Source organism: Cololabis saira, chromosome 20 (assembly GCF_033807715.1).
Source record: "Cololabis saira isolate AMF1-May2022 chromosome 20, fColSai1.1, whole genome shotgun sequence".
Lineage (NCBI taxonomy): Eukaryota > Metazoa > Chordata > Actinopteri > Beloniformes > Belonidae > Cololabis > Cololabis saira.
The window spans coordinates 20,123,840-20,151,455 of NC_084606.1; the positions used below are offsets into that span (position 1 = coordinate 20,123,840).

A 27,616-nucleotide genomic window follows, 5' to 3' on the forward strand; every position below is an offset into this window, starting at 1 on the left:
CGTAAATGCGTCCACCATGGTGCTTAACAGACCTCAGAGCAGCTCCGCTTGGGTCAATGGCACCAAATCAATACAGCTAATTCAGCCTTTTTCCATAAACAGGGCTTGTTTTTTATCATCCTTGACTGTAGCTGGGGGAAAGGGTGAATCATAAAGACCATGATCTAATGTGTGTGTTTGTGTGTTTTCATGAGACGAGAGAACACGCTGTACCTCACATGTACCAAGGGACACCCCACAGCCAAGGTGGAGTGGCAGCTGGCAGCTCTGAGCGCAGGAGCGATGACAGCTCACTGGCTCTCTGCACAGTTTGATGATTGTTTGAAAAATAAACGCCTCTGTGTAGGTTTGATGGAAATTATTACAGAGATATTTTCCATTTTGCACCTCCGTTTATTTAGTTGTTAGTAACACAATCATTATTTCGTAGCTGGGTGTATTTTATAGCTATTCTGAGGATAAGATAACATATAACATCATTTCTTTCTAAATCAGAAAGTGTCACCAGCTGTGACAATAACTATGAATGTTTTGGGGGGTTTTTTCTGTTAAATGTATGGATATAGTATTGAGGTTTGTTTTAAAGTAAAGATATTCACCTTATGATGCTTAACTATAAGATCAAAAGCAGAACAGTAAATGCAGAGACCTCTGTTGTCTGTTGTAAATAAAGAAAAGTGATCATTGGCTGAAATATGATGACGTGTTTTGGAAGTGAAAGAGGAAAATGTCATATGTTGATAAAAAAGATGATCTTTCTTACCATATGGTCTGAAACTTAAATCTTAGTGTCTTATCTTAGTGTTTCACCAAATTCACAACCCTTTTCTATGTTTTGTCAGCTGGACTGCAGAGTTTCACTCTCTAAAGAGCCCCGTTACCAAGACTAGTACGCTTTGATCGCTTGCGGTTTAAAGGAAGCAGAAGTTAAGACACAGTTACCACAGGACAGCATCTAACACGGAGGAGTCGTGCAGTTCTCATATCAACTCATGCATATGTATTTGCGTGCAGATATCTGTTCTGCGCTTGTGTGACATGCACCTGCCCTGCATGCATACTTGCAGCAGGTGTTTCATCTGTATGTCCCTTTGCAAACGGGTACAAATGTTTTATAATGCTCATCGTGCCACCTAACTTCCTGTCTGTTTGAATGAGGGTATGTGAGAAAACCACACGGTAGGTCATGTGAGCGGAAGTCGGCGCTTTGTGCAGCTTCATGAGATCAGTTTGAACGGCACCATCCCCATTTCACACCGGTTGAGAAATTCTTCCTGTAAAAGGCTCACAGGAACCAAAAAAGGAGAAGAAGAAGAACAGGAGGAGTGGACGTAGTGGTGATGGACATGACAGATGAGAACTGCCGCCCAGCCACAGACACAAAATACGGTGAGTGTCGCACAATTTTTGTTCGTAAACTAGTGTACATTGAAAAAAAAAGAAACAAACATTAGCTTGATAGTAGTTCATTTCAATTTACTAAACTCAAAATAGAGCTTAATGATAATATAATTAATACTAAGTATTACCTTACTGCAATTGTAATAATAATGTTCTAAAAATTACATTCAGTCATTAAAAAGAGATTTTTAAGTACAGTTTTAAGTGGAATGTAGTTACTACAAACTGTCACATTTCTGTGTTTTGTGTCATTCAGCTCATCCGGTACGATGCACTGAGGAAGTACTTCTCCCTTTCTTGACAGATGAGAGTCTACAGGCCATTATGGACATGCAACCTTCTCCTGCCTCCCCCAGCGCCCCGCCCGCTCTCTCTGAACTCAGACTGGTCCTCCTGGGCAGGAAGGGAGCCGGAAAGAGCGCTGCAGGAAACACCATCCTGGGAGCGGTAGGGTTTGAGAGCGGCAAGCCCACGGAGGAGTGTGTCAAAAGGCGAGCTGATGTTGCCGGGAGAAAAGTAACGGTAGTGGACACACCTGGGTGGGAGTGGTACTACCCCCTTAACAGCACGCCCAACTGGGTCAGGAGAGAGACCTTGCGAAGTGTGTCCCTCTGTCCTCCTGGGCCTCACGCCGTGCTGCTGGTCGTGCGGTCGTGTGCTTCTGTCCCCGATGACTACATCCGGGAGATCGAAGAGCACCTGGAGCCGCTGGGGAAAGAGGTGTGGGAACACACCTTGGTGCTGTTCACCAGAGGAGATGAGCTGGGCCTGTCCACCATGGAGCATCGGCTCCTGACGACCGGCTCAGGACTCCAAAGACTCCTCCAGAAGTGCGGCAACAGATACCAGGTTGTAAACAACCGCAGCAAAGCAGATGCATCACAGGCTCAAGAGCTGATAAGGAAGCTAGAGGAGATGGTGCACAGGAAGAAGGGTGGGAACAGTCATTTAGGGCTGGGGAACAGTCTTCTGCTGGGCCTGGAGGCAGATGGGAAGAGAAGAGCCAGGGAGAGGAGGAAGAAACAGAGGCAGATGGAGGCGCAGATGCAGAGAGGGACGATCAAAGCAGCTCTCACGAGTGAGTACTTCAGAATATTGCACACTCTTTATATAATGTCCCAACTGGCATCAAGTACATAAAAGCAGTCACAAAAAAGCTCTGAAAAATGCATATTAAAAGCGGCATCATCATTTTTTATTTATTTTAATACTGAATGGAATAAATTACACTTTAATGATATTTAAAAAGCGTTTTTATCAAATTTCACACATTGACATGTTTGTCTCTAATTCATGTAATTCAACAGTCATTTATTATTGTTTTGTTTTTTTTTCTTTAAACATCTACCTTGACCCATAAGGACTCATACATCAATACAGTGGCAGGGAAACTATGCAAACCTCTTGGCATTAACAGTTTTCCCCATTAATTTGCCATAAAATGTGATCTGATATTCATCTAACTCACAATAACACACAAATACAATGTGCTTCAGCTGATAACATGCAAAATGTTATGATTTCCTTCATCTTTTTTTTATCATGATTTAAATTCAATTTCAAATCACCAATCACATAGCAGCAACTCACTGCATTTAAGCATGTTGGCATGGTCAAGACGATCTGCTGCAGTTCAAACCAGCATCAGAATGGGGAAGAAAGTTGATTTAAGTGACCTTGAACGTGGCATGGTTGTTGGTGCCAGACGGGCTGGTCTGAGTATTTCAGAAACTGATGATTTACTGGGATTTTCACCCACAACCATCTCTAGGGTTTACAGAGAATGGTCCGAAAAAGAGAAAATATCCAGTGAGAGGGAGTTCTGTGGGCGCAAATGCCTTGTTGATGCCTGAGGTCAAAGTAACAAAACAATAAAACAAAAAAAACAACCTGTTCTGTTGGTTCAAATTGTTTCTACAATTTTATAATCTACAATTGTAGAAACAGAACACATTTAGGGTTTCAGGATCTTGCTGAGAGACTGTGGCAGGGCTTGATCTGCTAATCTTGTTGGGGAATAACCTACTGCACCAGCAGACAGATGAAACTTTTAAACCTTTGTCCACCAGTACGGTTCATTCGTAGTGGTATCACATGTTATATGAGCTGATAATCATTATAACTGAATTAGACAAGTAAAACCTTAATAAAAAAAAGTTTATTTAAGGAACATTTGATCAAATAGTTGCTTTTTCTCCTCACAGTTCTCATGATTGCAAGAACTTGCTGGACCAGTAACAAAGTCATTAACTTTGAAGAAAATAATGCATAAGTTATTGTATAGAAAATAGTGTTTGAGTCGTATAATGTCAGTACAAATGTGTAGTAGCTGCGCTGGCACCCCTGCACCCCTGCACCCCACTCCATGATTTCAAAAAGTCATAAATGCTCAACTAAAGCTGATAAAAAGTCAAAACGTTGACATGAACTGTCTCAATGTTTAAGAAAACAACTCAATTCAACTTTGTGGGCAAGTTTTGTTTGAAAAAATCCTTATTAAACATGTAAGCTGCTCTTATTCTGCTCTTATTTGTGTTATCGTGTTAAAGCAATGGGTTAGTCCAAACTGCTGGTTGCTTTACTAAGTGTGATAGCGTGGCGATTATAGACGAGGAACTGATGGGCTGATGGAAATTGGGCTACGAGGGGGTAGACGTGTCCAGAGACAGAGAGAAAACAGGAAAGCCAGAACTTTAGGACTGAATACAGGGATATTTAATGTCGGCCCAATCACGTAAAAGTAGAGAGCCGGCTGATATGATGGTGAGAAAGAAGGTTAAGACTCTGTATGTGTAGGAGACCGGTGGTGCAAGCAATGGACTGGTGAAGGAACACCTGAAGATGATGTGCTATGCATTAAAAAGAATAGGAATGGGTGGAGAAAAGTGTTATGAGTGTTATCTGACAAGCAAGTAGCAGCAGGAGTCAAAAGGAAGGTGGTGTGTGGTGAGACGAGTTCTGTTTAGTCTGTTTAGGCAACGGTTTAGTCCAAACTGCTGGTTGCTTTACTGTGTGATAGCGTGGTGATTATAGACGAGGAAGTGATAGTGGCTGGCCATTGGGTGAGTCAACCCTCATTCAGTCATAGTAGAATTACACTTATTCATTTTAATAAACTCTCCTGACATGGTGCAGGAGATGGGAAGATTCACTCCCCCTTGTCATGGACATGAAATGTTTGAGACAGAAACATCTTTCAAACAGGGCCGTAAATATGTTTAGTTGGACATTTTAAATGGGAGTCAATGGAGACTGACCCACATTCGCAGCCAGCTTCAGTGGCCAGTCGAGGAAATGCAACTAATTTTAGTTCAAACGGAAGTTAGAGTTGGTCCTTGGTCAGGACTGCAGGCCAGTCAGTCCATTAAGGTTCTGGACAAGTCTTCTTGTTAGAACAGAAGTTTGAAGTTGAGTTTCTGAATCTGACTCTATCTATATGTTGTCATTAATGAAGAGGTTTTTAATTGTTAATTGATGAAACTGATGTCCAGAAGTTCTAAAAACGTGTTTGATCTTTTTTTGTTGCAAAACCAGATGTTGCCTAGCAACAGGTGTGAGGTCACAATACTGGTTCTAGAACCTATGACACATCACAGACAAAGGCTGCGTCCGAAATCCCATACTTACACCCTAATGAATATGCAAAAACAGTATGTGAGATTTTTTAGTGCGTCCGAAACATTAGTACGTACACAATAGTATGCGGCGTCCATACTCATTCCGGATAAATGTATTAGTGTGGATTGATGGACACTAGCTAAGTGGAAACTTCCCACAATGCAATGCAGCTGTGTTTGGTTGCTAACTGCTGCGCAGATACATATATGTCATAAGTATAATATTAAGTGTAATAATATTATTATATAATATTAATATAATAATATTCGTATATAATATTATATAATGTCATCTTGTTTGGGCCAGGATAAACGGGAAAGAGCGGAGCGGTGCTGCTACTGCTGCTGTAACAGGAGTTGTTACCATGGTAACAACTCCCTCTCCCAACGGCAGGAAGTGCCGTGTGTGCTCTGAGTAGTAGGTCCAAATTAATGCATACTATTGATACTACTCAAAAGTTTGCCGAAATAAAGTATACTTTTAGTATAAAGTATATAAGTATACTTTGAGTATACACTGTTTAGTATGGCATTTCGGACGCACCGAAAGTCCCCCAGTATTCCACTCCAGAGAGCTCAGCATCACACATGTGAACAGACAACCTGGACACTTGAGCTGAACCTTTGAGAGAGGAGAATGAAGAAGAATGAAAAAGCAACAAACTTCCATGATAAGAAGAAACTGCAGGAACGCCAACGTAACGCCGGATAGAAACAATCTGTCCGAGGTTACACACTGCAACAGTTTCCAGTCGAGGAGAGAGAAACTCCACCGACATGCAGGAGGTGCAAAAACATCACCGACAGCTGGGATATATCCTATTATCCTATGCTAATTAATGTGCTATGAACAAAGATTTTACAATTTATCAGTATTTCAAAGGACAGGATCAAAGTCCATTTCTCTCCAAACTGTTTACACAGACAGACACTTACAGTCACTTACAGTCACTTACAAATCCATGAATGATAACATCTCAATGTTCCATTCTCAGTATCAATAATAAAAGGAAAGCTATCCAGGTAATGTCTGACATGAATACAAATTACTGAAGACTGTTTTATATGAAGTTGAAGCCAACACAAAATATCAAAGAAAACCAAAATGTGCAAAGTAAATCGTTTATTCACCTATGCGCTTCTTATGCATCATTTACTTTATTAGTTTTACAGTCAGGTTAACAGGGTTTCTTAAAAGGACGAGCTAGAAAGCAAAAAGGTTTTACCCTCAACTGGTGCTGCAGTCATGTGGAGTTTGAGTTTGAGTTTATTCACAATACCAGAATAATAATTATAATAATACTAATACAATTGAATTAAACGGGTAGAGTGAATGGGTCCCCCAAGGAAGCTAGGAAAGCTTATAGGTGGGGGCCCATAGTTCATATAAGGGTGAGGGTACAGTCAATGGTATAAGCAGTTACCATCCGTAAAGAGATGGTGATGGATAAATGCATACAAGTACACAAAAAAACACTTAACATACATACTTAACATTACATACACATACAGTCACACACATACGTCCCAGCAGTCCATGAAGAAGCATTTTAAATTATATATAGGTTAGTAAAAGATTATTTTTTAGTTGTCTTTTAAACTTCGAGATAGAACGCAACACCTTGAGGCCATCATCAATCCTATTCCAAATCGGCGGCCCCCTGCAAACAACACTCATACTGGCGCGCACATGTCGGCGACATTTCCCTAATATGAGTGGTTTGATTCTTGTTTGGTACGTGTGCTGAGGACTGGAGATCGGCACAAGAATACTAAGTCTAGGGTTAGGGTTAGTTCAATGTAAATACATTCATGTAACATGTAAGTACCAGTTTGTGAAAAACTATTTGCACCCCCTGACCTAATAGCCTCAAAAACCTTAAGAAACTCTTATCTTCATCACGTCACTATTATAAACAACATCCCTTAATTTTATTGTGTGGATTAATTTCTGAACCCATAAGAACCCAGACACAATTCTACTTGAGGAAAACATATGGGGTCATAACAGAGATGAATATATGACTATATCTGCGTCAGGAACCTCCCAGGACATTAGAAGCAGTGACACCTGTGTCACAGTGGGTCCTCATGGGACATCATTTTCATCAGTAAGCAGGAGAACACTGTAAGGCCAAACTACAGCCTCTGAAATACAATAAGTTATTTATATGATCACCAGGCCAGAGTACGATAAAATCAACAAAAACTAAACAAAAACACTGTTTGCATGTGCTTTTTGTAATTAGCAAACTTGTAATCATATTAAATATTTAGTCAGAGTTACTGATGTTATTGAACTTTCAACGTTTCACATGGCAGTCCAGAAAAATCTGTTTCAGTGTAAAATACTAGATAACCAAACCAGGTCCCCTTTGCATCAACCTGGAGATCTTTAGGAGTTGCTACAGATAAAAACACAGCTAAATATATTGATAAGGTAAGCATACAAATCCACTTCTATAAGGTATTAATCCATTTTTATGTTTATATGTTTTAGATTGGGTCCCGCCTTTTTATGCCTCATAATAGCCTGGATCACTTCATAACATCTTTAAAACTCTGTGGCGAGGAGAACTTTCAGGCCAGAATAGATATTTGCTATGTTGACTACAGCACAAATGAGACAGTGTCTCATTAAAGCTGTAAACCTCAGGAGAGACACTTTTTTTTAAATGCCACCCAAACCATCAAACATTTCTTCCTCCTTCACATTCAGTAGGCATTAACTGTTTATTACACATGTGTAGAGTAACAAGTTCTGCATGAGTGCTTATTAATGAAAAACACTTTGGAAACCGCTTTTGTAGAAAATATTGTATGTTGGCTGCAGTTTCATGAACATTAGTTGTGATGCCAGCCACAATTTTAGACTTACCACGCAAGTCATAACGCTGCTCTTCCTGTCAAAATGACAGAGTTTTTGATAAGCCCCTCCCAAGAGAGTTGATTGACAAGGCCGTCTCGCCTTATAGCGCTTTTCCACTAGTAGCCTACCTACTCAGAGCGCCTCTACTCGCCACACCCCCGTCTTGCGCTTTTACACTACGGGTGGAGGCGGGTGGAGCCGTGCCGAGTAGATACTTTTTCTGTATCTATTCTGCCGAGCTTCTGAGCGTGCTGAGTCGGCCCTGGATCTGACGTCATCACACTACACGCCACCGATTGGTCGGGGGGTGGGGCCGTCAGACGTTTGAATCAGGAAGCGGGAGTCAGCGTGAGAGCGACTCGCAGCCCGCAGAGATTTTATTCAACAGGCAATGGCAGCGCAAATCTCTGTTTGGTGATCCAACTCTGAGGTGCAGATGTTCATAAACCTGCTGGCTGAGGAGAGAATTAAAAAGGGATGTAGACAGGCGATAAGGAACCATTAAATCTACCAGGAGCTCTGTCACTTCATAGTTGCTCGCGGCTCCCATCTGACTTTTCAGCAGCGCCGAGACAAACAAACAAACAAAAAAGCGTTGCCGCTTGAAGCTTCTTTCACTCTCATTTTTTAACTTGATATCGAACACAAGCCACAGACCCAGCAGCACATATATCATCTCCTCCATGTTCTACATCTTTAGTGTTGTTGTCTTCTCCGTTTATTGTAGATCACGCAATCAAATACGTCACAGCAGCTTCGCTCCAACGCGCCCACTTCTCACCTGGGTGATTAAAAACAAAAGAGGACGAGGCGAGTGGAGGCAAGACGAGGCGCGCTGAGTAGGTACTAGTGGAAAAGTGCCATTAGACCTGCCCCGAGAAAGCTATCAACACACAGTACATTTACATGCAGCAGTTCAATCGGATTTCTGATCATATAAGACATCGTTCGGACTTTTAAACTGCATGTAAACACCTCAATCCGATCTACTTCGGACCTATTTCGGACCTATATCGGACATTTAATGATCGGATAGCAACACTAGATAACCCGTTCACAGTCGGAATGTTAACGCCATGTATACGGAGACCAGAGCCGGATTAAATAAATGGACTACACTAGGCAGACTGTGATTTTTGGGCCCCCCTCCATCGATGTTATTTATGAAATCTTAAACTTACCAAAGTTACTAATAAAAGTTAATTCACATTTTACTTAGCAAAGTCATAGTCAAGTTGGTTCTTTGTATTCCAAAATAAGTCATGTGTTGTATATTAAACAGTCTATCAGACTATTTTTAGATTTTTATTATTTATACGTTATTACAATGCTCTATTAAATGCTATTAAATTATCCTTATCTTATCGATTGTGAGCATTTTGCAGAAAATCTTAATTAAATGTGTTGATTAAATTGAATAGTTAAATAAGAAGTCAAATCTACAAAGACCAATACAATTTGCAGTAAGACAAAGTGTGCTGTAGTATGTATGTCTGTATGTGTATATGTATGTATGTGTATGCGTATGTATGTGTATGCGTATGCAGAGCCGTTTGAGAGATTTGCGAGGCCCTGTGTGAAATAGCCAGGGGGGCCCTCGCGCGTGAGCGTAGAGAGCGCGCGCGAAATTTTTGGGTTTTTCGGGTCGGATCGGGTGTCTATATGCGCAATTTTAACTCTCCAATTAGCAAAATACTGGATACCTTCCCCTGCCTCATCATCATCTGGGCTTGCCTCGACGCGGGGCCCCATGGCTGCTTGAGACCCGGTCGGATCGGTGATTTTTGTAACAAATTTATCAAACGTGCCTTTCAGAGAGGCATTAAACTCTTCCATTTTCTTTTGTTTTTTTCTTTTTTCATCCCCTGATGGAAATTTCCTGAATCTGTCTCGTTCTCTCGACATTGTGTAACAGTTTGTTCCACACTCCACCCGTCTGGTTCAGAGCAGCTTGTGTCCGCGCTTGGTCTGATCAGTTGTATTGAACAACAGACACGCGTCATCATTGCACATATATTTATTGATATGCACAGACTAGTACACATTTAGGTCTGTAATGGAACGTGACTGTTGATATTTATAAGGAAAAAAAAAAAAAAATTGGGGGGAAAAAAAAACGGCCCATAGCGCCAGGCCCCTTGGGGCGCCAGGCCCCTTGGGGCGCCAGGCCCCGTGCGGTCGCACGGTTCGCACATCCCTTGCGGCGGCCCTGTGCGTATGTATGCATATATATATATGTATGTATACTAAATATAGTAATAATGCACATATATATATGCCTTAGGTTTTTACCGGCATGTTATCAACCATTAATATGTGTGCAGACAAAAAAAAAAAAAAAAAAAAAAAAAAAAAATTTTTTTTTTTTTTGTCCCTCTGTCTGGGCCCCCCCCCTGTCGGGCCCTAGGCACGTGCCTAGTCTGCCTTTGCGTTAATCCGGCTCTGACGGAGACATCGGATATTGCTGTCTGCGCATGCTGGAGAATTTCCTCTGGGGCATTCACCCAGAAGTGAAAGGAGACGGCGCTTGTTAAATAGTTGTTTAAACACCTTTAAAAAGATCGCGAAAGAGATGGCAGAAGCTTCATCAGGACACCGGAGCAGATAAAAATAAAATGGAAAATTAAAGCTGCAAGCAGCGATGAACGGGCCCTCGCACTCAGGGCCACCGCCCCCCATTAGCATATCAGAAATGACAACACCCACGACTTCCTATGTCAAACCATTCAAAATTTATAGCAGAAAAAAGGGACAACCAATCAGAAGAAGGGGCGGGGCTAATTCAGGCCAATGAAGGTCAAGGACTCCATACAGAATCTGATGACACCACCCACGACTCTCTATGTCAAACCATTCCAAAGTTATAGCAGAAAATCGGGACAACCAATCAGAAGAAGGGGCGGGGCTAATTAAGGCCAACGAAGCTTAAGAACTCATTACAGAGTCCCATGACATCACCCACAACTTCCTATGTCAAACCATTCAAAAGTTATAGCAGAAAAAAGGGACAACCAATCAGAAGAAGGTGCGGGGCTAATTAAGGCCAACGAAGCTTAAGAACTCATTACAGAGTCCCATAATACCACCAGGGGTGTAGCACCAAATTCTGGGCCCTGTACACTCTCAATGTCAGTGGGCCCCTATCCATGCCCGTGAGGAGCGTGAGAGAAAAAAAAAAGGGGGGGGTATTTATACAATCAACTACAATCAGATCAGATTATATTGATGAGTGGTTCTGAATTGATGCATTTGGCCTACTTGTGCTCAAATACCTAAAACATTAGGCTACATCTGGCTGCAATAAGTTGCAGAGGCAAAAATGTTTTAAGCCATTTTTCAGTCAGATTGAGAAGAATAGCTAATTGTTTTTCTATGTTCTCACCACCCAGACCTATCTCTTTCTCTCTCTATCTATCTATCTATCTATCTATCTATCTATCTATCTATCTATCTATCTATCTATCTATCTATCTATCTATCTATCTGTGGCAAAAATCACAATCACAATCATTTTTGATTGATAGTGAGATCACAGTTATTTAACATGATTATTCATTGGCTTTGGTAACACCATGAATTTATTGAACATTAACAATAGCTTTTAAGCACAGCACTGCACTGCAATGCTAAGGCTTTTTACCAGACAAAAATAATAAATTGCGTTATTGCTCAATTAATATATTACTAATGTGCACTTGAGCCTACAGTGATATTGGTATGTTATTTACATGTTGATATATGCAGCAGCAATATTGCTAGATGGATCATTCATTAAATCTCAGCACGGAGTTTCATTTTATTTTCTGTAATACAAAAATGTCATACATTCTGGATTCATTAAAAATCAACTTAAATATTGCAAGCCTTTTATTATTTTAATATTGCTGATCATGGCTTACAGTTTAAGAAAACTCAAATATCCTATCTCAAAAAATTAGAATATTCTGGGAATCTTAATCTTAAACTGTAAACCATGATCAGCAATATTAAAATAATAAAAGGCTTGCAATATTTCAGAATTACATTTTTGTTTTTTTAATTGCATTACAGAAAATAAAGGACTTTATCACAATATTCTAATTTTCTGAGACAGTCCAGTACTAGTGCTTGAACCACTTCCGAATATCCATCGTTACTTTGTGTTAACGGTGCAGCAGAGAGAAGCGTCTTGCAGATAAGTGACGGACACCGGCTGATTTATGGTTCCGCGTTGCACCAACGCAGATCTTACGGCGTATGATACGCGGGGATACTTTAATTGGACTTTGCATGACAAGCTTGGTTCACCTTTGGGAAAGAAAGCAGTCAGCAGCCGTCTTTCTTTTTGTTTCCTCTCTTTCTTTTTCTGATAGCCCGATGTATGTTTTTTGGGCAGCATGATGTCCTGCACACAGGTCTCTGATCTGGGCGCACTGACCTGTTGCCGGTCTCTGTTGGGCGGACTAAACCATTTTGCATCTTCAAGAGGGGGGCCCAGAATGTCTAATATGTTGGGAGAACTGTGACATTAAGTTCATTCTCTCATTTGATGTTATCAATATATTTTAAATAAATTATGACACCAATTAATTGGAGGGCCCAATTCATTCGAAATAAAAACATCACAAAAAAAAAAAAGAAAAGATATGGATTTTCATGGGCCCCTCTCTCTACTCGGGCCCTGGGTAGTCAGGTCCACTTTTCCCCCCACTACCACGCCCATGATACCACCCACGACTTCCTATGTCAAACCATTCAAAGGTTATAGCAGAAAAAAGGGACAACCAATCAGAAGAAGGGGCGGGGCTAATACAGCCCAATGAAGGTCAAGGACTCCATAAAGAATCTGATGACACCACCCACGACTCTCTATGTCAAACCATTCAAAAGTTATGGCAGAGAAAAGTATTCTAGGGGGCGCTGTTGAGCCGTTAGGCCATGCCCATTAATGCAAACCGTGAAATATCAAATTTATCGCCAAGTCTGTCTTGCATGCAAAATTTGGTGACTTTTGGAGAACTATCAAATATGGACCAATCAGATTTCAAAATGGCCGACTTCCTGTTCGGTTTCGGCCATGGCTCCAAGAGACTTTTCTTTAAGCTGTGCCATGATACAGGTGTATAGCGATTTTGGTGCATGTACGTCAAACCGTATTGTGGGGCTTGAGGCACAAAGTTTTCCGGGGGGCGCTGTTGAGCCATTTTGCCACGCCCATTAATGCAAACCATGAAATATCACATTTATCGCCAGTCCTGGCTTGCGTGCCAAATTTGGTGCCTTTTGGGGAAGTATCAAATATGGACCAATCAGATGAAGGGGGGGTGCGCTTGTTGGCGTCTAGCGTCGCCACGGTAACACTTTTGAAAGAGAAAAGTAATGCGTGTAGTCGCAGGATGGAGACGCACATTTTGATGTATAACACATCTGGGTTCACGATACGGTTCGGGCCGTATTAATTCTCGAAGGAATGGCCTATATTGCTCCAAAATTACGCGATTAATTCAGAATGTTCAAAATGGCCGACTTCCTGTTCGGTTTCGGCCATGGCGCCAAGAGACTTTTCTTTAAGTTGCGACATGATACAGGTGTGTAGCGATTTTCGTTCATGTACGTCAAACCGTATTGAGGGGCTTGAGGCGCAAAGTTTTTTCTGTCTGAACCAATCAGATAAAGGGTGGGCGCGCCTTTCGGCGTCTAGCGTCGCCACGGTAACGCTTTTGAAAGAGAAAAGTAATGCGTGGTGTCGGAGGATGGAGACGCACATTTTGATGTATAACACACCTGGGTGCACGTTACGGTTCGGGCCGTATTAACTGCCGAAGGAAGGCATAAATTTCGCCAAAATGACACGATTAATTCAAAATGGCCGACTTCCTGTTCGGTTTCTCGACATGACGCCCAGAGACTTTTCTTTAAGTTGGGCCATGATACAGGTGTCTACCGATTTTCGTGCATGTACGACAAACCGCATTGTGGGGCTTGAGGCACAAAGTTTTCTAGGGGGCGCTGTTGAGCCATTTTGCCACGCCCATTAATGTAAACCATTAAATATCAAATTTTTCACCAGGCCTGACTTGCATGCAAAATTTGGTGACTTTTTGGGCACGTTTAGGGGGGCAAAAAGGCCTTCCTTTTGTCAGAAAAATAATACAAAGAATTCCTACAGATACAATAGGGCCTTCGCACTGAAGGTGCTCGGGCCCTAAATATACGGAAGGCGTACATTGGCGCCAAACAAAACATCCGTCAACCGGAAGTGGCTCTTTGTTGAAATGGTTACAGCGCCACATAGCGTCACGGAGTCAGCCGTGCTCTGGCCATTTATCCGATTCTCTGATCAGCATGTATACTCAGACAAGTGATTGGGATACGATCAGAAATCCGATTTCTTTGCTGCATGTAAACGTACTGACAGTCCGCCATTGTTTCGAGGCCGTCTCAACAGCAGGATCTCTCACCAGTGATTGAGATATTCTTTTCTTGGGTGTTATAATGAACACGACAGTCATCATTTACTTCCGACATCTGAGCCGCTGAAAACGGAGGGTGTCTTTTTTTTCTCACCGTTTTTTGCTTGCAAGCAATTTCCAGAGAATTACCCATTTTTACCATTTCTTCCTGCAGCAACAGTCAACAAAGATGATGGACATATGCAGAATAAAACATGCCATATATTAGTTATCATAACTCAATACAATTTAAAAACTGGCATATAGTTTTAAATATGCACTTTTGCGAAAAGTGGAAGGGGAGACTTAGCGAGGCTGTCTCTTGCTGCTACTTTGTTGTAAATTGTTCCAGACGGTTAATATCTTGCTCAGTACGCTACCCTGCCAGTACATAAAAAGATAGATTAAAGTGAAATTAAGTTACCCAACCATTCAGAAATGTCAATTTGCCTTATTTGCATATACTTCTTCGGTGGCCTCATCTTGTTCCAGTCAAACTTAATCTTAAAATGTTGTCAAGGCAACACTGCACGTGTCATGTGTCCAAATGCTCCACAGAAGAGAGGGGGAGTAAGCAGAACTCATTAACATTTAAAGTGGAAATGCACCAAAACAGGTTGATTTATGAGGAGCTGATTTTGACAAAGTAAAAAAAGTTTTTTTTTTTTTTTAACTATCAGTGACAATTTTTTATTTTAGTGACTTTCCATAAAACCTCTAAAGAATCATATGAACTTGTGGTAAATGGGCATCCGATGCTTCAAACTGCAGCTACTCGCACTCACCTACAGTACTTTCATGGACCCTCTACCTCCATGTAGGTGGCAAACAATATCATTTTAGTGCAAAACATAAGCATGCCACAATATTTTTAAGCAAATTTAGTTATAATGATTTGATCTTTCTACTTATAATTGAAACTTTGGTAACAGGAAATGTGGTCTCAGCTGAAAAGTTGATAGTGACCATGGAGTTAAATAAAAATACCATCATTTCAAATTATTTATCTCCTGTATAAGTCAAAACAAATGTATAAACCTGTAGTAAGCTTGATTTTCTCTGCCACCTTAACAGGCAAATCATTTATGAGTTGATTAAAATTCATGGAGTATTTCAAACTTATTTTAGCGAAGGTCATTTCAGTCTTGTAATTCATATATCTAGTATAAGCCCTACTGAGTTTTACCAGCAGCAATGACTGGATGTTCCACATGAAAACAAACTTCAGATTAGGGACATGGTCAGCGCTATGGCCACGCCGTACGAAGCAGTGAAAATAATTTAATGTGCAGCACAACTGTTTGGTCCCACATGAGCCAAAAAACCCTCTATAAGTCAATATAATTTATTTAGGGTTCAAATAACTAATCTAAGAGCTTTTTGAGCCTGTAAGTTATTACCCATAAAACTTTGTCACCCCATAAAACTACTCTATCGGACAAATTCATGTTACTCTGTGTGTATATAAAACAATGTGTGCATTTGCGGTTTAGCCTTGTCTTGCTGAAAGATGCATGGGCATCCCAGAACATATGAAGTCTGGATGGGAACAAATGTCCAGCATCGATGTTGCCTTTCTAGATGTGCAAACAACCCTTTCTAACGGCACTATGCAGCCTCATACTATCAGAAATGCAGATATTTGGACTTTAGCAGAGAGGAGTGGCATCTAAGGTTTCTGAGAGGAATTTCAATTTGTTTGAGCACAGGACTGTTTTCCCCTTTTCCTCAAATTTCAGTGAGCATTAGCCCAGAGATGATGACCGGGATTCACATACGGCTTCTTATTTGCTCAACAGAGGTTTAACCTGCATTTGTGATTTCCTGAGCCTCTGCAGGGATTTCCATGAAGGCATCATGCCCGGTTTTAATGCAGCACCCGAGGCCCAAAAGATCACAGGCTCTCAGAAGTGATTTCCAGTCTTGTCCCTCTGGCTACAGAGATTCCTCCAGATTTTCGGAATCCTTTTATGATGTTATAAACTGTAGATATTCAGAGTTCCTGGTTCAAAATCCAGCTGGTGCAGTCTGGAGGCTACACGTTCTCATGGGCTTTCTCCCCCCACCCTGAACCATGCATCTTAGCTGACTGCTGTATCTAAATGACATGGATGAGTGTAGGTGTGGTTGTACTCTGTGCTGAACCAGCAACCGGTCCAAGATGTACCCTGAATTTCATCCAAATGGAGCTGGGAGAAGCTCCGGCAGACTTCTATGATAAGTAGGATGAAGTGGACATGATGGGTGTTTTGTTATTGATATTTTTTTTTGTTTTCACTGCTCCAAAGTTGGGCATGTTAACAGGGGGAGTCAGTGGAGATTGATTCACTTTTGCAGCCGGCCTCTAGTGGTCAGTCAAGGAACTGCAACGGATCTTGGTTCCACATGAGTCTCAACCTGGTAGTTAGATGGTTGGTGCTTGTTCAGGACCTGAGGGGTATTCCAAGAAGCGGGTTTAGTGAAAATCCTGAGTTTGTTAAGCCTGAGATCAGGGAAATCCGGAGTTTTCAGTTCCAGAAAGCGATTTAACTCAAACTCTGAGTCAGTTACTATGGCAACTGAGCCTCTGAACCTAACCTGCTCGCTAGCAGGTGTACTTCAATAAAGCCTGAGTTTCTCTCAGTCTCCTCCCTCAGTGGCGTCAATTCAGCCAATGGGCCTTTACGCAATACACATCCGTTTTCTGCACCACGGACAGCAAGCGGCAGAGTTCGGGAGCAGAAAAAGCGTATCTAACAAACGCAACATATTTTATTCACTATGTCAGTGCAACAATATCACAGGGACATCCGAGTTTAACTTCAAACAGTTAAAGTCCAAATGCAAAAAGGAGAGGGAGGGAGCAGAAGAGAGAAAGAGAGAGAGAGTAAAAAAAAAAGTCAAATATTTCCCTTAAACAGATTTATAAGAGGGTAGGGTGATTTGATATCTTACCTTAAAATGAACTTGCATAATTAATCCATCAGTGGCTAACAGCCTCGTTAATATCTTCTGCTGCTGGGGCAACATTGGACCCATCACTTGCCTTCTTTCTTTTTTTTTTTTTTTAAATTGCGTGGTTGTCTGCTTCCTTTTCATTTTTGTAAGTTAGTAACACTGCAGAGCGCGCTAAAAACCAGATTGATAGCGACCACTGTCTTCAGGGACGCTGGGACATTTCAAGATATGAGGGGGGTTTACAAGTGTTGGGAAAGATAATACCTAGTGAAATCCATCATGTTGTTCTGATATGCATTTGTAGTTATTTTATATGTATTAGAATAAATCAATACAAATAGACACAGAGTCATTCCATAAATGTATAAAAAAAAATAAAAAAAACATTTACATTTTCCCCTGAAGCCGAGGTGTGCGGCTGCCCCTGATCTAAATGTCAAGAAAGTGCAGCAACTTTCTCTCACGCCAATTCTCTCCTCGTGTTTCGTGTTTTTTTCCCGAAATATGCTCTCATACTCGCCATACGCACGTATTAACACTTCTAACTCCAGTGGCGTGAAGTATGTGGATCTTCAGATCTTCAGATCACCAGATAAATTGAAATGTTAAATAAAGTTTAAAAAAAGAAGAAAAAGTATGTCGCTCTTTTGTTGTCGCCGGTTGCCATGGTGAATCCTTGTATCACTGATGATGGCTTTTTATATCCCTCACGCACGCGCTTAGCTCGAGCTTAACAAACTCAGAGTTGATTGAACTAACTCATATTCGCTGTTCTGGAACCGAAAACTCCGACTTTCCTATCTCAGGTTAAGTCAACTCGGAGTTCAGGTTTAAACTCGGAATTTGTTGAACCTGCTTCCTGGAATACCCCTCTGGAGCTGGGTTGAAGATGACAAGAACATCAGCCCTGTGATTGGACAGCTTAAAGTGTGATTATGCTGTCACCATCCAACCGGTTTGAGGTGGAAAGACTGGATTAAGAGGAGCAGTCATAACCTCAGTTACAAATAGTCTGAAAACTCTAAGGGCCCGATTTACTAAGATCCTAAATAAAGAGTACTAAATTGCGTGTGCACTGAAAAAGTTTGCGCGTGCTGTTGTTGTGTGTTTTGCGGGTGATCAACTAAGATTGCGTGCGCAATTGATAACAGGTGCAAACTGCAGTATTTAAATGAGGTGTTGCGCGTCTTACGGTTTGCGAGCGCAAACTCTGCGCCATGGAGAGTCTGGATGGAAAGCAGGATATAGTCGCAAGCGCAAAATGAAATTTGACGCGGTGGAGTTACAAATATTAGTGGAAGAGGCAAATAAACACATTCATGAACTACAGCAAAGACATTTAAACATTACCAAAAGAAACGCAATATCGGAGAAAATCTGCGATAGAATAAATGCAGTTATAAGACAAAAAGAACGGCAGATGAGGTTAAAACAGAGTCGACGGCAGAACAGATCTAATTGGGGGGCACATAATAACCAGCGATGTAAATGCTTAATATGAGTTTGCCATCAACGATCACAGCAAACCAGTTTCAATTACACAACATACTGCAAAATCTCTTTTTAATACACACACACACACACAAGTGTATTGTGCACCCAAACTGCAAAAAAACAAAAAACAACGACGTACAGGCCACGTCTCTCCCTCCCTCCCTCGCCCTCTCCATCTCTCTCTCATACAACGCATACACATAAAAATGTGAACGGTGAATCTCCAAATTTAATTTGACGAAATTAGACAGACCCAAACATTCCACATTTGCGTAATAATAAACGCCAAGGCTGGCGCCATGAAGTCAATTAAATGCATGTCTCACCTTTAGAAGAGTTGCAAATCTTAATTTTCCTATTTCACCAATAAAACTTGTGCAACCATTTTTAAAATAGCATGCAGCAGAATAAAGACTCTCTCTCTGCGTATTCTTTGATTTTGGATGTCGCCTCCTTGCCACAATAACAGCAGCAGCAGATTAGCACCTTCCTTTCGAACGTATTAAATACAGACGCAATCACAATCCCCGCAACTACTTTCAGGCTTGGTAAATCTCATTGCGCGTGGTAAATGGACCAATTTGCATCTTCCCCTCCCAGTATTTAGGATTTCTGCCGGGTACGCCCCATATTGATTATTCATCAGGGCAAAAGTACTAAATGAATTGCGTGTGCTATTTTGCGCATTTGAGAGACGCAGTCCTCTTTGCACGCTGTTAGTAGATCAGCTGGCACTTTGGTTTGCGGGTGCTGTCAAGTTTGCACACGTTTTTACACACGCAAACCTTTAGTAAATCAGGCCCTAAGTCTCACATGCAGTTAGGTTTTCCTTAATATTTCTGTAACCTCACTTTTTAAAAATCTGAAATCTGAAAAAAGACATAGATTGATGTAATCAGCACATTTAATAAAATGATTTTCTAACTTTCCCCTCGTCAGGTGATGGTGCTCAAGGTTCTGAGCTCAATGCGCACCAGTCATTCTCCAAAGCTCCTCGCCGGCTTCCTGAGGTCAGACTGGTCCTGCTGGGCGAGCGTGAAACTGGAAAGAGTTCTGCTGGGAACACCATCCTGGGAAACCCGGGCTTCTTCCAGACAGGGACGGTAACGGAGGAGTGCATCCGTCAGCAGGCGGAGGTGGCCATGCGCCTGGTGACTGTGGTGGACACACCGGGCTGGGAGGCCGGGGTTGCTGGTGCTACGCCCGAGAGGGTCAAGAGAGAAATCGCCTGCAGCGTAGCTTTGTGCCCTCCCGGTCCACACGCACTCCTGGTGACTCTGAGGTTGGACACGCTGGTGAGGACGGGACACGTCAGGGAGCACCTGGAGCTTCTGGGAGAGGGGGTGTGGAGACACACCATCCTGCTCCTCACCCACGGCGACCAGCTTCGCGAGGGGGTGGACATCGAGCAGCACATCCAGGGGGGAGGCCGGGATCTGCAGTGGCTGCTGGAAAAGTGCAGACGCAGGTACCACGTCATCAACAGCGCCGACGGAGGAAAAGGCAGCGGAGCCTCCACCGGGGTGAACGAACTCTTGGAGAAGGTGGAAAAGATGGCGACGATGAACAGGTGCGAAGCTTTTTCCGGTGTCGTTCAGGAAGTTAGCGATTTGAGCCGACAGAGGAATGAAAAGTTCAACCAACGCCTGAAGGAGATAGGAGATAAGACGCTCCGCCAGGAGGCAGAGTTGAAGAAACTGAGAGAGAGGGAGATGAAGAGCATCAGGTGGTTCTTTGATAGGAAGAAGAAAGGGAAATCGCCAGGAAAGGCCGACATTCAAAGGGAAGAAGAGGAGGATGAGGACAGGAAGGTCGGAGAGACGAAGAATGACATTGGCGAGCTGGAGGAGAGGATGCGGTGGCTGACGGAGGACAGAGAGCGGGAAATTCAGGATCTGAGCCTTGAAAACGGGAGAATCCGTGTTGCTTTGAACCAAAGTGAAACAGAAAGCCAGAAAACGACGCTGGAGCTGGAGCTAAAAGACAGAGAGATCGAGGAGCTGAAAGAGAGAACTGATGAGCAGCAGCTGAAGATCCTTGATCTCGAACGGGTCTGTGCAAGATCTGAACACGAGAGAAAACAGAAGGAGGACGCCAACAGGGGGGAGAAACAAGAATGGAGGGAAAACCTAGAGAAAACAACAGAAACTATAGAGCAGCTCAAAAGAGAGAAAACAGAGGGGATGGAAAAGATTGACTCTTTAAAAGTTGAAAGGGAGCAGATGAAAATGAAAAACGATGAGTCTCTTCAGCGGAAAGAGGAAGAAAAAAACAGGGAGATGGTTGAAAGGGAGGAAAAAATAAAAAGAGAGATGGAAATTACGCTGCTTGAAAGAGACAAACAGCAGGAAGAACTGAGGAAGAAAGCTGCAGAGGAGAAACAGATGACGCTCAGCGATGCAAAACAGAGGGAAACAGACATGGAGAGACAATTTCAAGAACTGAAACTCCAGCATGTGAAAGACATGGAGAAAAAGATACAGGAGAAAGAGATGAAGATAAAAGACATAAAACTGCAGCATCAAGAGGAGATGGCCAGAAAAATACAAGAGCTAGAAAAAACGATGAAGACAATGGAAGATCAGCAAAAACAAGAAAAGGACAAGATGGTGACAGAAAAGGCAGATGATATTGAAAGGATTAAAAAACAGCATGTGAATGAAATAAAAGACATTCGGCGTGAACAAGAAAAGCAGACTGCAAAGCTGAAAGAATTGTTTGCAAAAGAAACCAAGGAAAGAAATCAAGCAAAAAAGAGAGAGATGGCAGAGCTGGAACAGAGCTATCTGGCACAGATGGAAGAAAAAACGCTGGAAAACCAAAGAGACAAGGAGACAATTCTTTTGAATCACAAAAATGACTTGAAACAGCACATTACAGAGAAAGAGAAAGAGGTGGAGGCCTTCAGACAAAAGCATCAGGAAGAGATGGCTGCGAGAATAAAAGAGGGGGTACAAATGATGGAGGCGAGGAAAGCTGAACACCAGGAGGAAGTTGATAAAACGGTCAGAGAAAAGGAAGAGGATGTCCTGAGGGTCCGACAGGAGCACACAGAGAGACTAAAAGAGTTAGAGCAAGAAAAAATAAGAGATAAAGAAGAAATGAGACAACAGCTCTCCAGAGAAATGGATGAGCAGCAGCAGGACAGACAGAGACAGATAAGAGACTTAACACAAAAGCACACGGACCAACTAGAAGAGTTGAAGCTGGAACAAAGTAACTTGCTGCAAAAACTGCAACAGAGAGATACGATGATGGAGGGATTGAAAAGTCAACTTAAAAATGAAACTGAGAACATGGAAAAAGAAAAAACAGTATACGAGAAAGAAATGAAGCAAAGGGTGGAGGAGAAGCAGAGAGAGATCGATGAGATGCAGCTGAGCGTGAGAGGAATGAAAGAGACAATACAACAAAAAGAAGAAAAAGAAAAAGACAGTTTGGATCAGATTAAAGCAACAGAACAACTGCTGAAAGAAAAAGAAGAGGGAATTGAAGAGATTACATTAAATATAAAAGCAATGAAGGAGAAGTTGCAAGAACACGAAAAGAAGGAAGTCATTCAGTTGGATTACAAAAAAGAGATGGAGGAAAGACTGGTGGAAAAGGAAAGAGTGGTAGAAGAAATGACAGAGCGATTAAAAGAGCTCGAGAGACAGTTGCGCCAGACAAAAGAGGAAAAAGAGAGAGATGTAGTGAACTACAAGAAACAAATGGATAAAATTGTGGAAGACAAGAACAGAGAAATGGAAAAGTTAAGACAGCACATTAAAGAGGTGGATGAAATCCTGCAGAGGAAAGAAGAAGAACGAGGGGAAATTATTCTTAATCAAAAGAAGGAGGCAGAAAAACGACTGCAGGACACAGAAAAAGAGATGGAGGAGATGAGACAGCAGCTATTAGATGACACGGAGAAAAAACTGAGAGACAAAGAGGCCGAGATGGAAAATATTAAACAGCAAGCAGAGTCCAAGGAGACCAGAGGGAGGGAAGAGATGAGAAAGACGGAGGAGAGAGGAGCGAACGAGATGAACAAGCTGATAGAAATCATTGACAGACAAACCAAAGAAATCACACAAGGGCAGAGTCTCCTCACGCAGAGAGATGGAGAGATTGATGAGGCCAAAAGGCTCTGTGCTAACTACCTACGAGAGATACAGGAGCTGAAAGTAAGTGATGAAAAGAAGAACAACAGTATTGTTGAGATGCAGGAACGCAGTGCAGAGCAAGAGAGGAAAAAGGATGCAGAAATGGTGGAAAAAGTGCAGCAGAAAGAAGAAGAACTTGAGCGCTTGCAGCAGAGAGACAGACAGAATGAGAGCGAGATTGTCCGACTGACACTTATAATTGAGCAAACAAAGTCAGAGCTGAAGGAGCTCACCGGCAGAATGGAAAAAGAGATGACCAACATGATTGAGGAGTATGAAAGGGAGATCACAGCAAAAAACGAGAAAATAGAAGCTCTCGCAAAAGAGAAGGACAGTAATATAAGTCGTTTGGAGGAAGAAATCCACCAAAATACTCAGGTTTCCGCTCAGAAATACGAGGAAAGCCAGCAGACGGTGAGGGAACTGCAGGAGGAGAATGAAAAGTTTAGAAAAGAGATGGACAATTACAGAACCAAGTTTGAAGAGTTGAAAAAGGAGAACGAAGAAACAGTTCGGAGACATCTGAGGGAATGTGAGAATAAAGTAAAGGGCGTGGAAGGCACTGTTACGGAGAGAGACTTAGAGGTGGGGACGTTAAACCAAGTCAATTGCAAACTACAAGCAGAGATAGAAATGATGAAAGTGAGAGAAGGCGAGAGCGAGAGGCAGATGAACGATTTGAGAGAAGATTTTGAGAGGCAGCTGATGGAAAAACAAAGCAGGCTGACAACAAAGTATGAGGAGATCGACCAGGAATTATCCAAAAGAGAGATCGCAGCAGAAGAGAGGGAACAAGCTATGAGAAGAAACGAAGAAGAGCTCAACAAAAGAGATTACAACCTGAATGCAAAAGAGAGAGAGCTTGTTGAAGTGGAGTTTAAGCTGGAAAGTAAAGAGCAAGAGCTTCAGAAGCTACAAACTAGTGTGGAGACAAGACAGAGAGAACAGGAGGACAAGCACGAGCAGGAGGTGAAGCTGAGAGCTCAGAGCATCGAGCAAAAGGAAAGGGAGCTGGAGGACTTACTGAAGGCTCTGGAGGGCAAACAGAGGGAGCTGAGCTCTCATGGCTACGACCTCCAAAAGAAGGTCAGGGGACTCAAAGATCAGGGGAAGGAGCTGGAGGATCGGGAGTGTTACTTAAAACACGAGGAGCAGGAGCTGCTGAACTGGAAGTCAGAGCTGCAGATGCAGAACAAACACGTGAACTGTACGACACAGGAGCTGGAGGAGATGCGCAGAGACATGGCGCTGCTCAAGGAGGAACTGCACAGCAAGGAGAAGAACTTAAAGGAGTCCCTGAAAAGGATGAACAAGTGGGAGCAGAATCTTAAACACAGGGAGGAGGCTTTGAACAAAACAGTGCAGACGTATGGGGCCGATTGTGACGATGATGAGGATGATGATGAGGATGATGAAAGGGATGCTGACCATCGGCTTGCTGCATCTGAGAGCTCAGACGATAACCTGCCTTTGATGTACCAAGAGGTCAGTGACTGGAGGGGGAAAGGAAGAGGAAACGCGTCAGACAGAGAGGAAGTTGCAAAAGATAGAGAGGAGCAGTGGATGCAAGCAAAGTTGTCAGAGTCAGAGAGCAATCACTGTCACCTTGAGACCCTGAAAGACACGGCTAAGCTGGAACACAACGAAAACACGGCAGAAGCAAGAAGAAGAAAGGTCAAGGTAGTCAGTGATGTCAGGCCGCCATCGCAGAGTCCCGGGAGACCAGGCAGCGAAGATTCTCCTGGGTTTGATTTGAAAGTGATGATTTTGGGGGAAACTTGGGCTTCTCGCTCCCCGGCTGGAGTCACAGTCTTGGGCGGAGAGGCGTCCAACTCCGGCGGATCCGGCTTCAGGCCTTGGAGAGGTCAGATAGCCGGGAGACGCCTCGCCATCGCGGAACCGCTCGGCCTGAGGTGGCGACACGGACCCGATCCGGACGACGCGTCGCAACGAGAGAGCATCCTGGACAGCGCGTCCTGGTGCAGCCCGGGCGCTGACGTCGTCCTCCTGCTCATGCCCGCCTTCCTAACCTGCACCCGGAAGTACAGGCGAGCCGTGGAGAGGCACGCCGGTCTGCTCGGGGACGAGGTGTGGAGACGCGCGCTGGTGCTGTTCACGTGGGGGGAAGTGATGGGGGAGAGTCCAGAACAGCACATCCTGCGGAGCGGAGAGCTGATGGGGCTTGTGGAGCGGTGCGGGGGCCGCTACCATGTGCTCACCAGCACAAAAAACAACGTCACCATCGAAGGATTATTGGAGAAAATGGAGGATTTAGTAGCTCTGAACAGCAGGAAGCAGATTTTGTCTTAAGAATTAATCAAAAATGAAAGACTTTATACCGTAGAAAATGTTTATTTCTTATGTTTATATGAATACATTGAATAAATGTAACAAAATGTGAAAGAAGGTCTCACTTCTCAATTAATCTCACATGTCCGGTAAACGGTAAAAGCTGTCAGTCTAATCTTCAGCAATGATTCATAACTTATACATTTGAGCAGTGGCGTCAATTCAGTGGAAGCTAAGGTATGGCAAGGTTACAAGTCACATTAACTAGAGTATCAATCAACACGTCCAGCAAATACTCATCACAGAAGTCTGATATGGAGCTTATCTGTGTGGTCAAGAAAATTGGAACTTTTTCAAATGCAGTCTCGCTCACTGCAAAAACTCAAAATCTTACCAGGAATATGTCTTATTTCTAGTTAAAATGTCTAATTTTTAGTCAAAAAATCTCATTACACTTAAAACAAGACTCATCACCAGAAAAATAACTTATTTGACCATTTTCACCTGTTTCAAGTAAATTTTCACTTGAAATAAGTAGAAAAATCTTGTTCCACTGGCAGATTTTTGCACTTATTTTAAGTGAAAATTTACTTGAAACAGGTGGAAATGGTTGTTTTTGAGTCTTGTCTTAAATGTAATGAGATTTTTTTTTTACTACAAATTAGACATTTTAACTAGAAAGATTTTGAGTTTTTGCAGTGTATAATAACTAGTGAAATCGATCATGTTGTTCTGATTTGCATTTGTTATTCTATATGTATTAAGTAATAGAATAATCAATAGAAATAGACACAGAGTAATTCCATAAATGTATTTAAAAAAACAAACATTTACATTTTCCCTTGAAGCCGAGGTGTGGCGGCTGCCGTACCTTGCCATACCCAATTGACGCCCCTGCATGTGAGTGAAATTCTTTAAGGGATGATAATTAACATGTATTTAAAAAAAAGAGCATCCGAATTATTTCTACTTAAATGAAAATGATATTTAGAGAAACCTCATCTGACCTGCAGGCTCCACTTTTGAAGCGTTTGGTCTTTTCTCCACAAGATGGAGACCTTGTGTCAGTGAAGCGTTTCCTCGCTCCAGGTATCCCTTGAAAGTCACGGATGGTAAGGAGTTGATGGAGAGAGCATCATATTTTAACTGTCTTTTTACTGTTTTTTCACAGTGCAGTGGTTACTTTTTAAAAGGAGGAATACACAAAGCCTGACTAGCAGACCCGTGCTTCATCTTGACTTGAGGCATTTTCAGGAGAAGCTGTCTCGCAATTATAACCCCGGGGAGCTTCCCGCACACTGAGAGCATCCCCGCTTTGACAAGTAAATGATGACTCTTGATGAGAGGAGCACGGCGTTCTCAGAATGCAATTTTTGACAGCCAGGAAAATGCGGGTGGATAAATACAGCATCTTCCATCATCCACGGAGCCAGATACAACATCCAAAAACACTCGAGTGCAATCATCAGCCTGATAATTATGGAGTGTGAGTGCTGGTCTGAACATAACATGGCAGCAGTGATTTTTTTTCTTCTATAATCTGTCCATTCAATGAGAGCTGCCTTTAGAGGCAAGATGAGAGGGTGTTCTGTCAAAATGCATCTTTTGCTTCTTTGATCATCTCTGCAGGATAGGTCTGTTTTCAAAGCGGCTGGGGAAATTAGGAAAAAAAATAGTTGACAAATTGCAGTTGATGTAGACATAATTTTCATACACTTAGCATAATGTTTTCTAGTTCTCAACACAAAGTCCCCCATAATATCCCATAAGAAATGTTCTTTTTTATTTTTCTTTCTTTCTTTCTGATAATTGCATTTGCAATTTAAGAATTTACTGATTTTACCGAATTTAGTGTCTGGTTATTAGATTTTTTCTGAGTGATAGTTTTCTACAAAATTGTAAGACTATAGGCCAACGTTTCATCCTTTCAGGCATTTCATTGCCTTTATGTTGCTAACTTTCTGGAGTTTCAGTGTTCACAGCCATGACGTTTCCCTCCTCTATGCCTAACCAACCTTACCACACCATTACTTTTCAGTTTAATCGGTGAGTGAATGTATGTGCCCGTGTGTTAAAAAAGAAAACTGTGGCTGTTTTTCATCAGTTGTGATGTCATATATGCAAGATATCTAGGGTTAAATGGAAATACCACTTAAGTCTCCATGTTTCCAAGAGTTAGTTGGAAAAAGTGTACAGGTTAGGCTATATGTTTCATCCCTAAACTTAAACCCGTTAGCATTGCTCAGACAGGTTGCCTGACAGTTCAAAGTAAGCAAAAACACCCTTTGAGTACATCTAAATATCATTATGTCTTGCTTTTTGGACAGAAACGTGAGTGTAAGGAATTATTATGGTTATACTGTGGGTAATTGGGTGATTGGGTGATTTTTGCGATCGGGCAAGTAGGCATGGTCTGCTAAGAGTCTGTTTTTG

General features: G+C 42.2%; 1 protein-coding gene across 1 annotated transcript; it reads left to right on the forward strand.

The window, feature by feature from the left end:
• Positions 1-1,251: 1,251 nt before the first annotated feature.
• On the forward strand, positions 1,252-25,282 carry si:dkey-185m8.2 (trichohyalin). Its single transcript, XM_061710053.1, has 3 exons — positions 1,252-1,389; positions 1,658-2,479; positions 19,689-25,282. Exons 1-3 carry the CDS (start codon positions 1,341-1,343, stop codon positions 25,202-25,204), a joined length of 6,387 nt encoding a protein of 2,128 aa, XP_061566037.1. The 5' UTR covers positions 1,252-1,340; the 3' UTR covers positions 25,205-25,282.
• The last annotated feature ends 2,334 nt before the right edge of the window (positions 25,283-27,616 follow it).

Bases quoted from the DNA above. Each gene is read 5' to 3' on its own strand.
- si:dkey-185m8.2 (XM_061710053.1), top strand. From the start codon at position 1,341: ATGGACATGACAGATGAGAACTGCCGCCCAGCCACAGACACAAAATAC. The intron at 1,390-1,657 runs GTGAGTGTCGCA...TGTGTCATTCAG, and splicing joins AGCCACAGACACAAAATACG to CTCATCCGGTACGATGCACT. The intron at 2,480-19,688 runs GTGAGTACTTCA...TCCCCTCGTCAG, and splicing joins GATCAAAGCAGCTCTCACGA to GTGATGGTGCTCAAGGTTCT.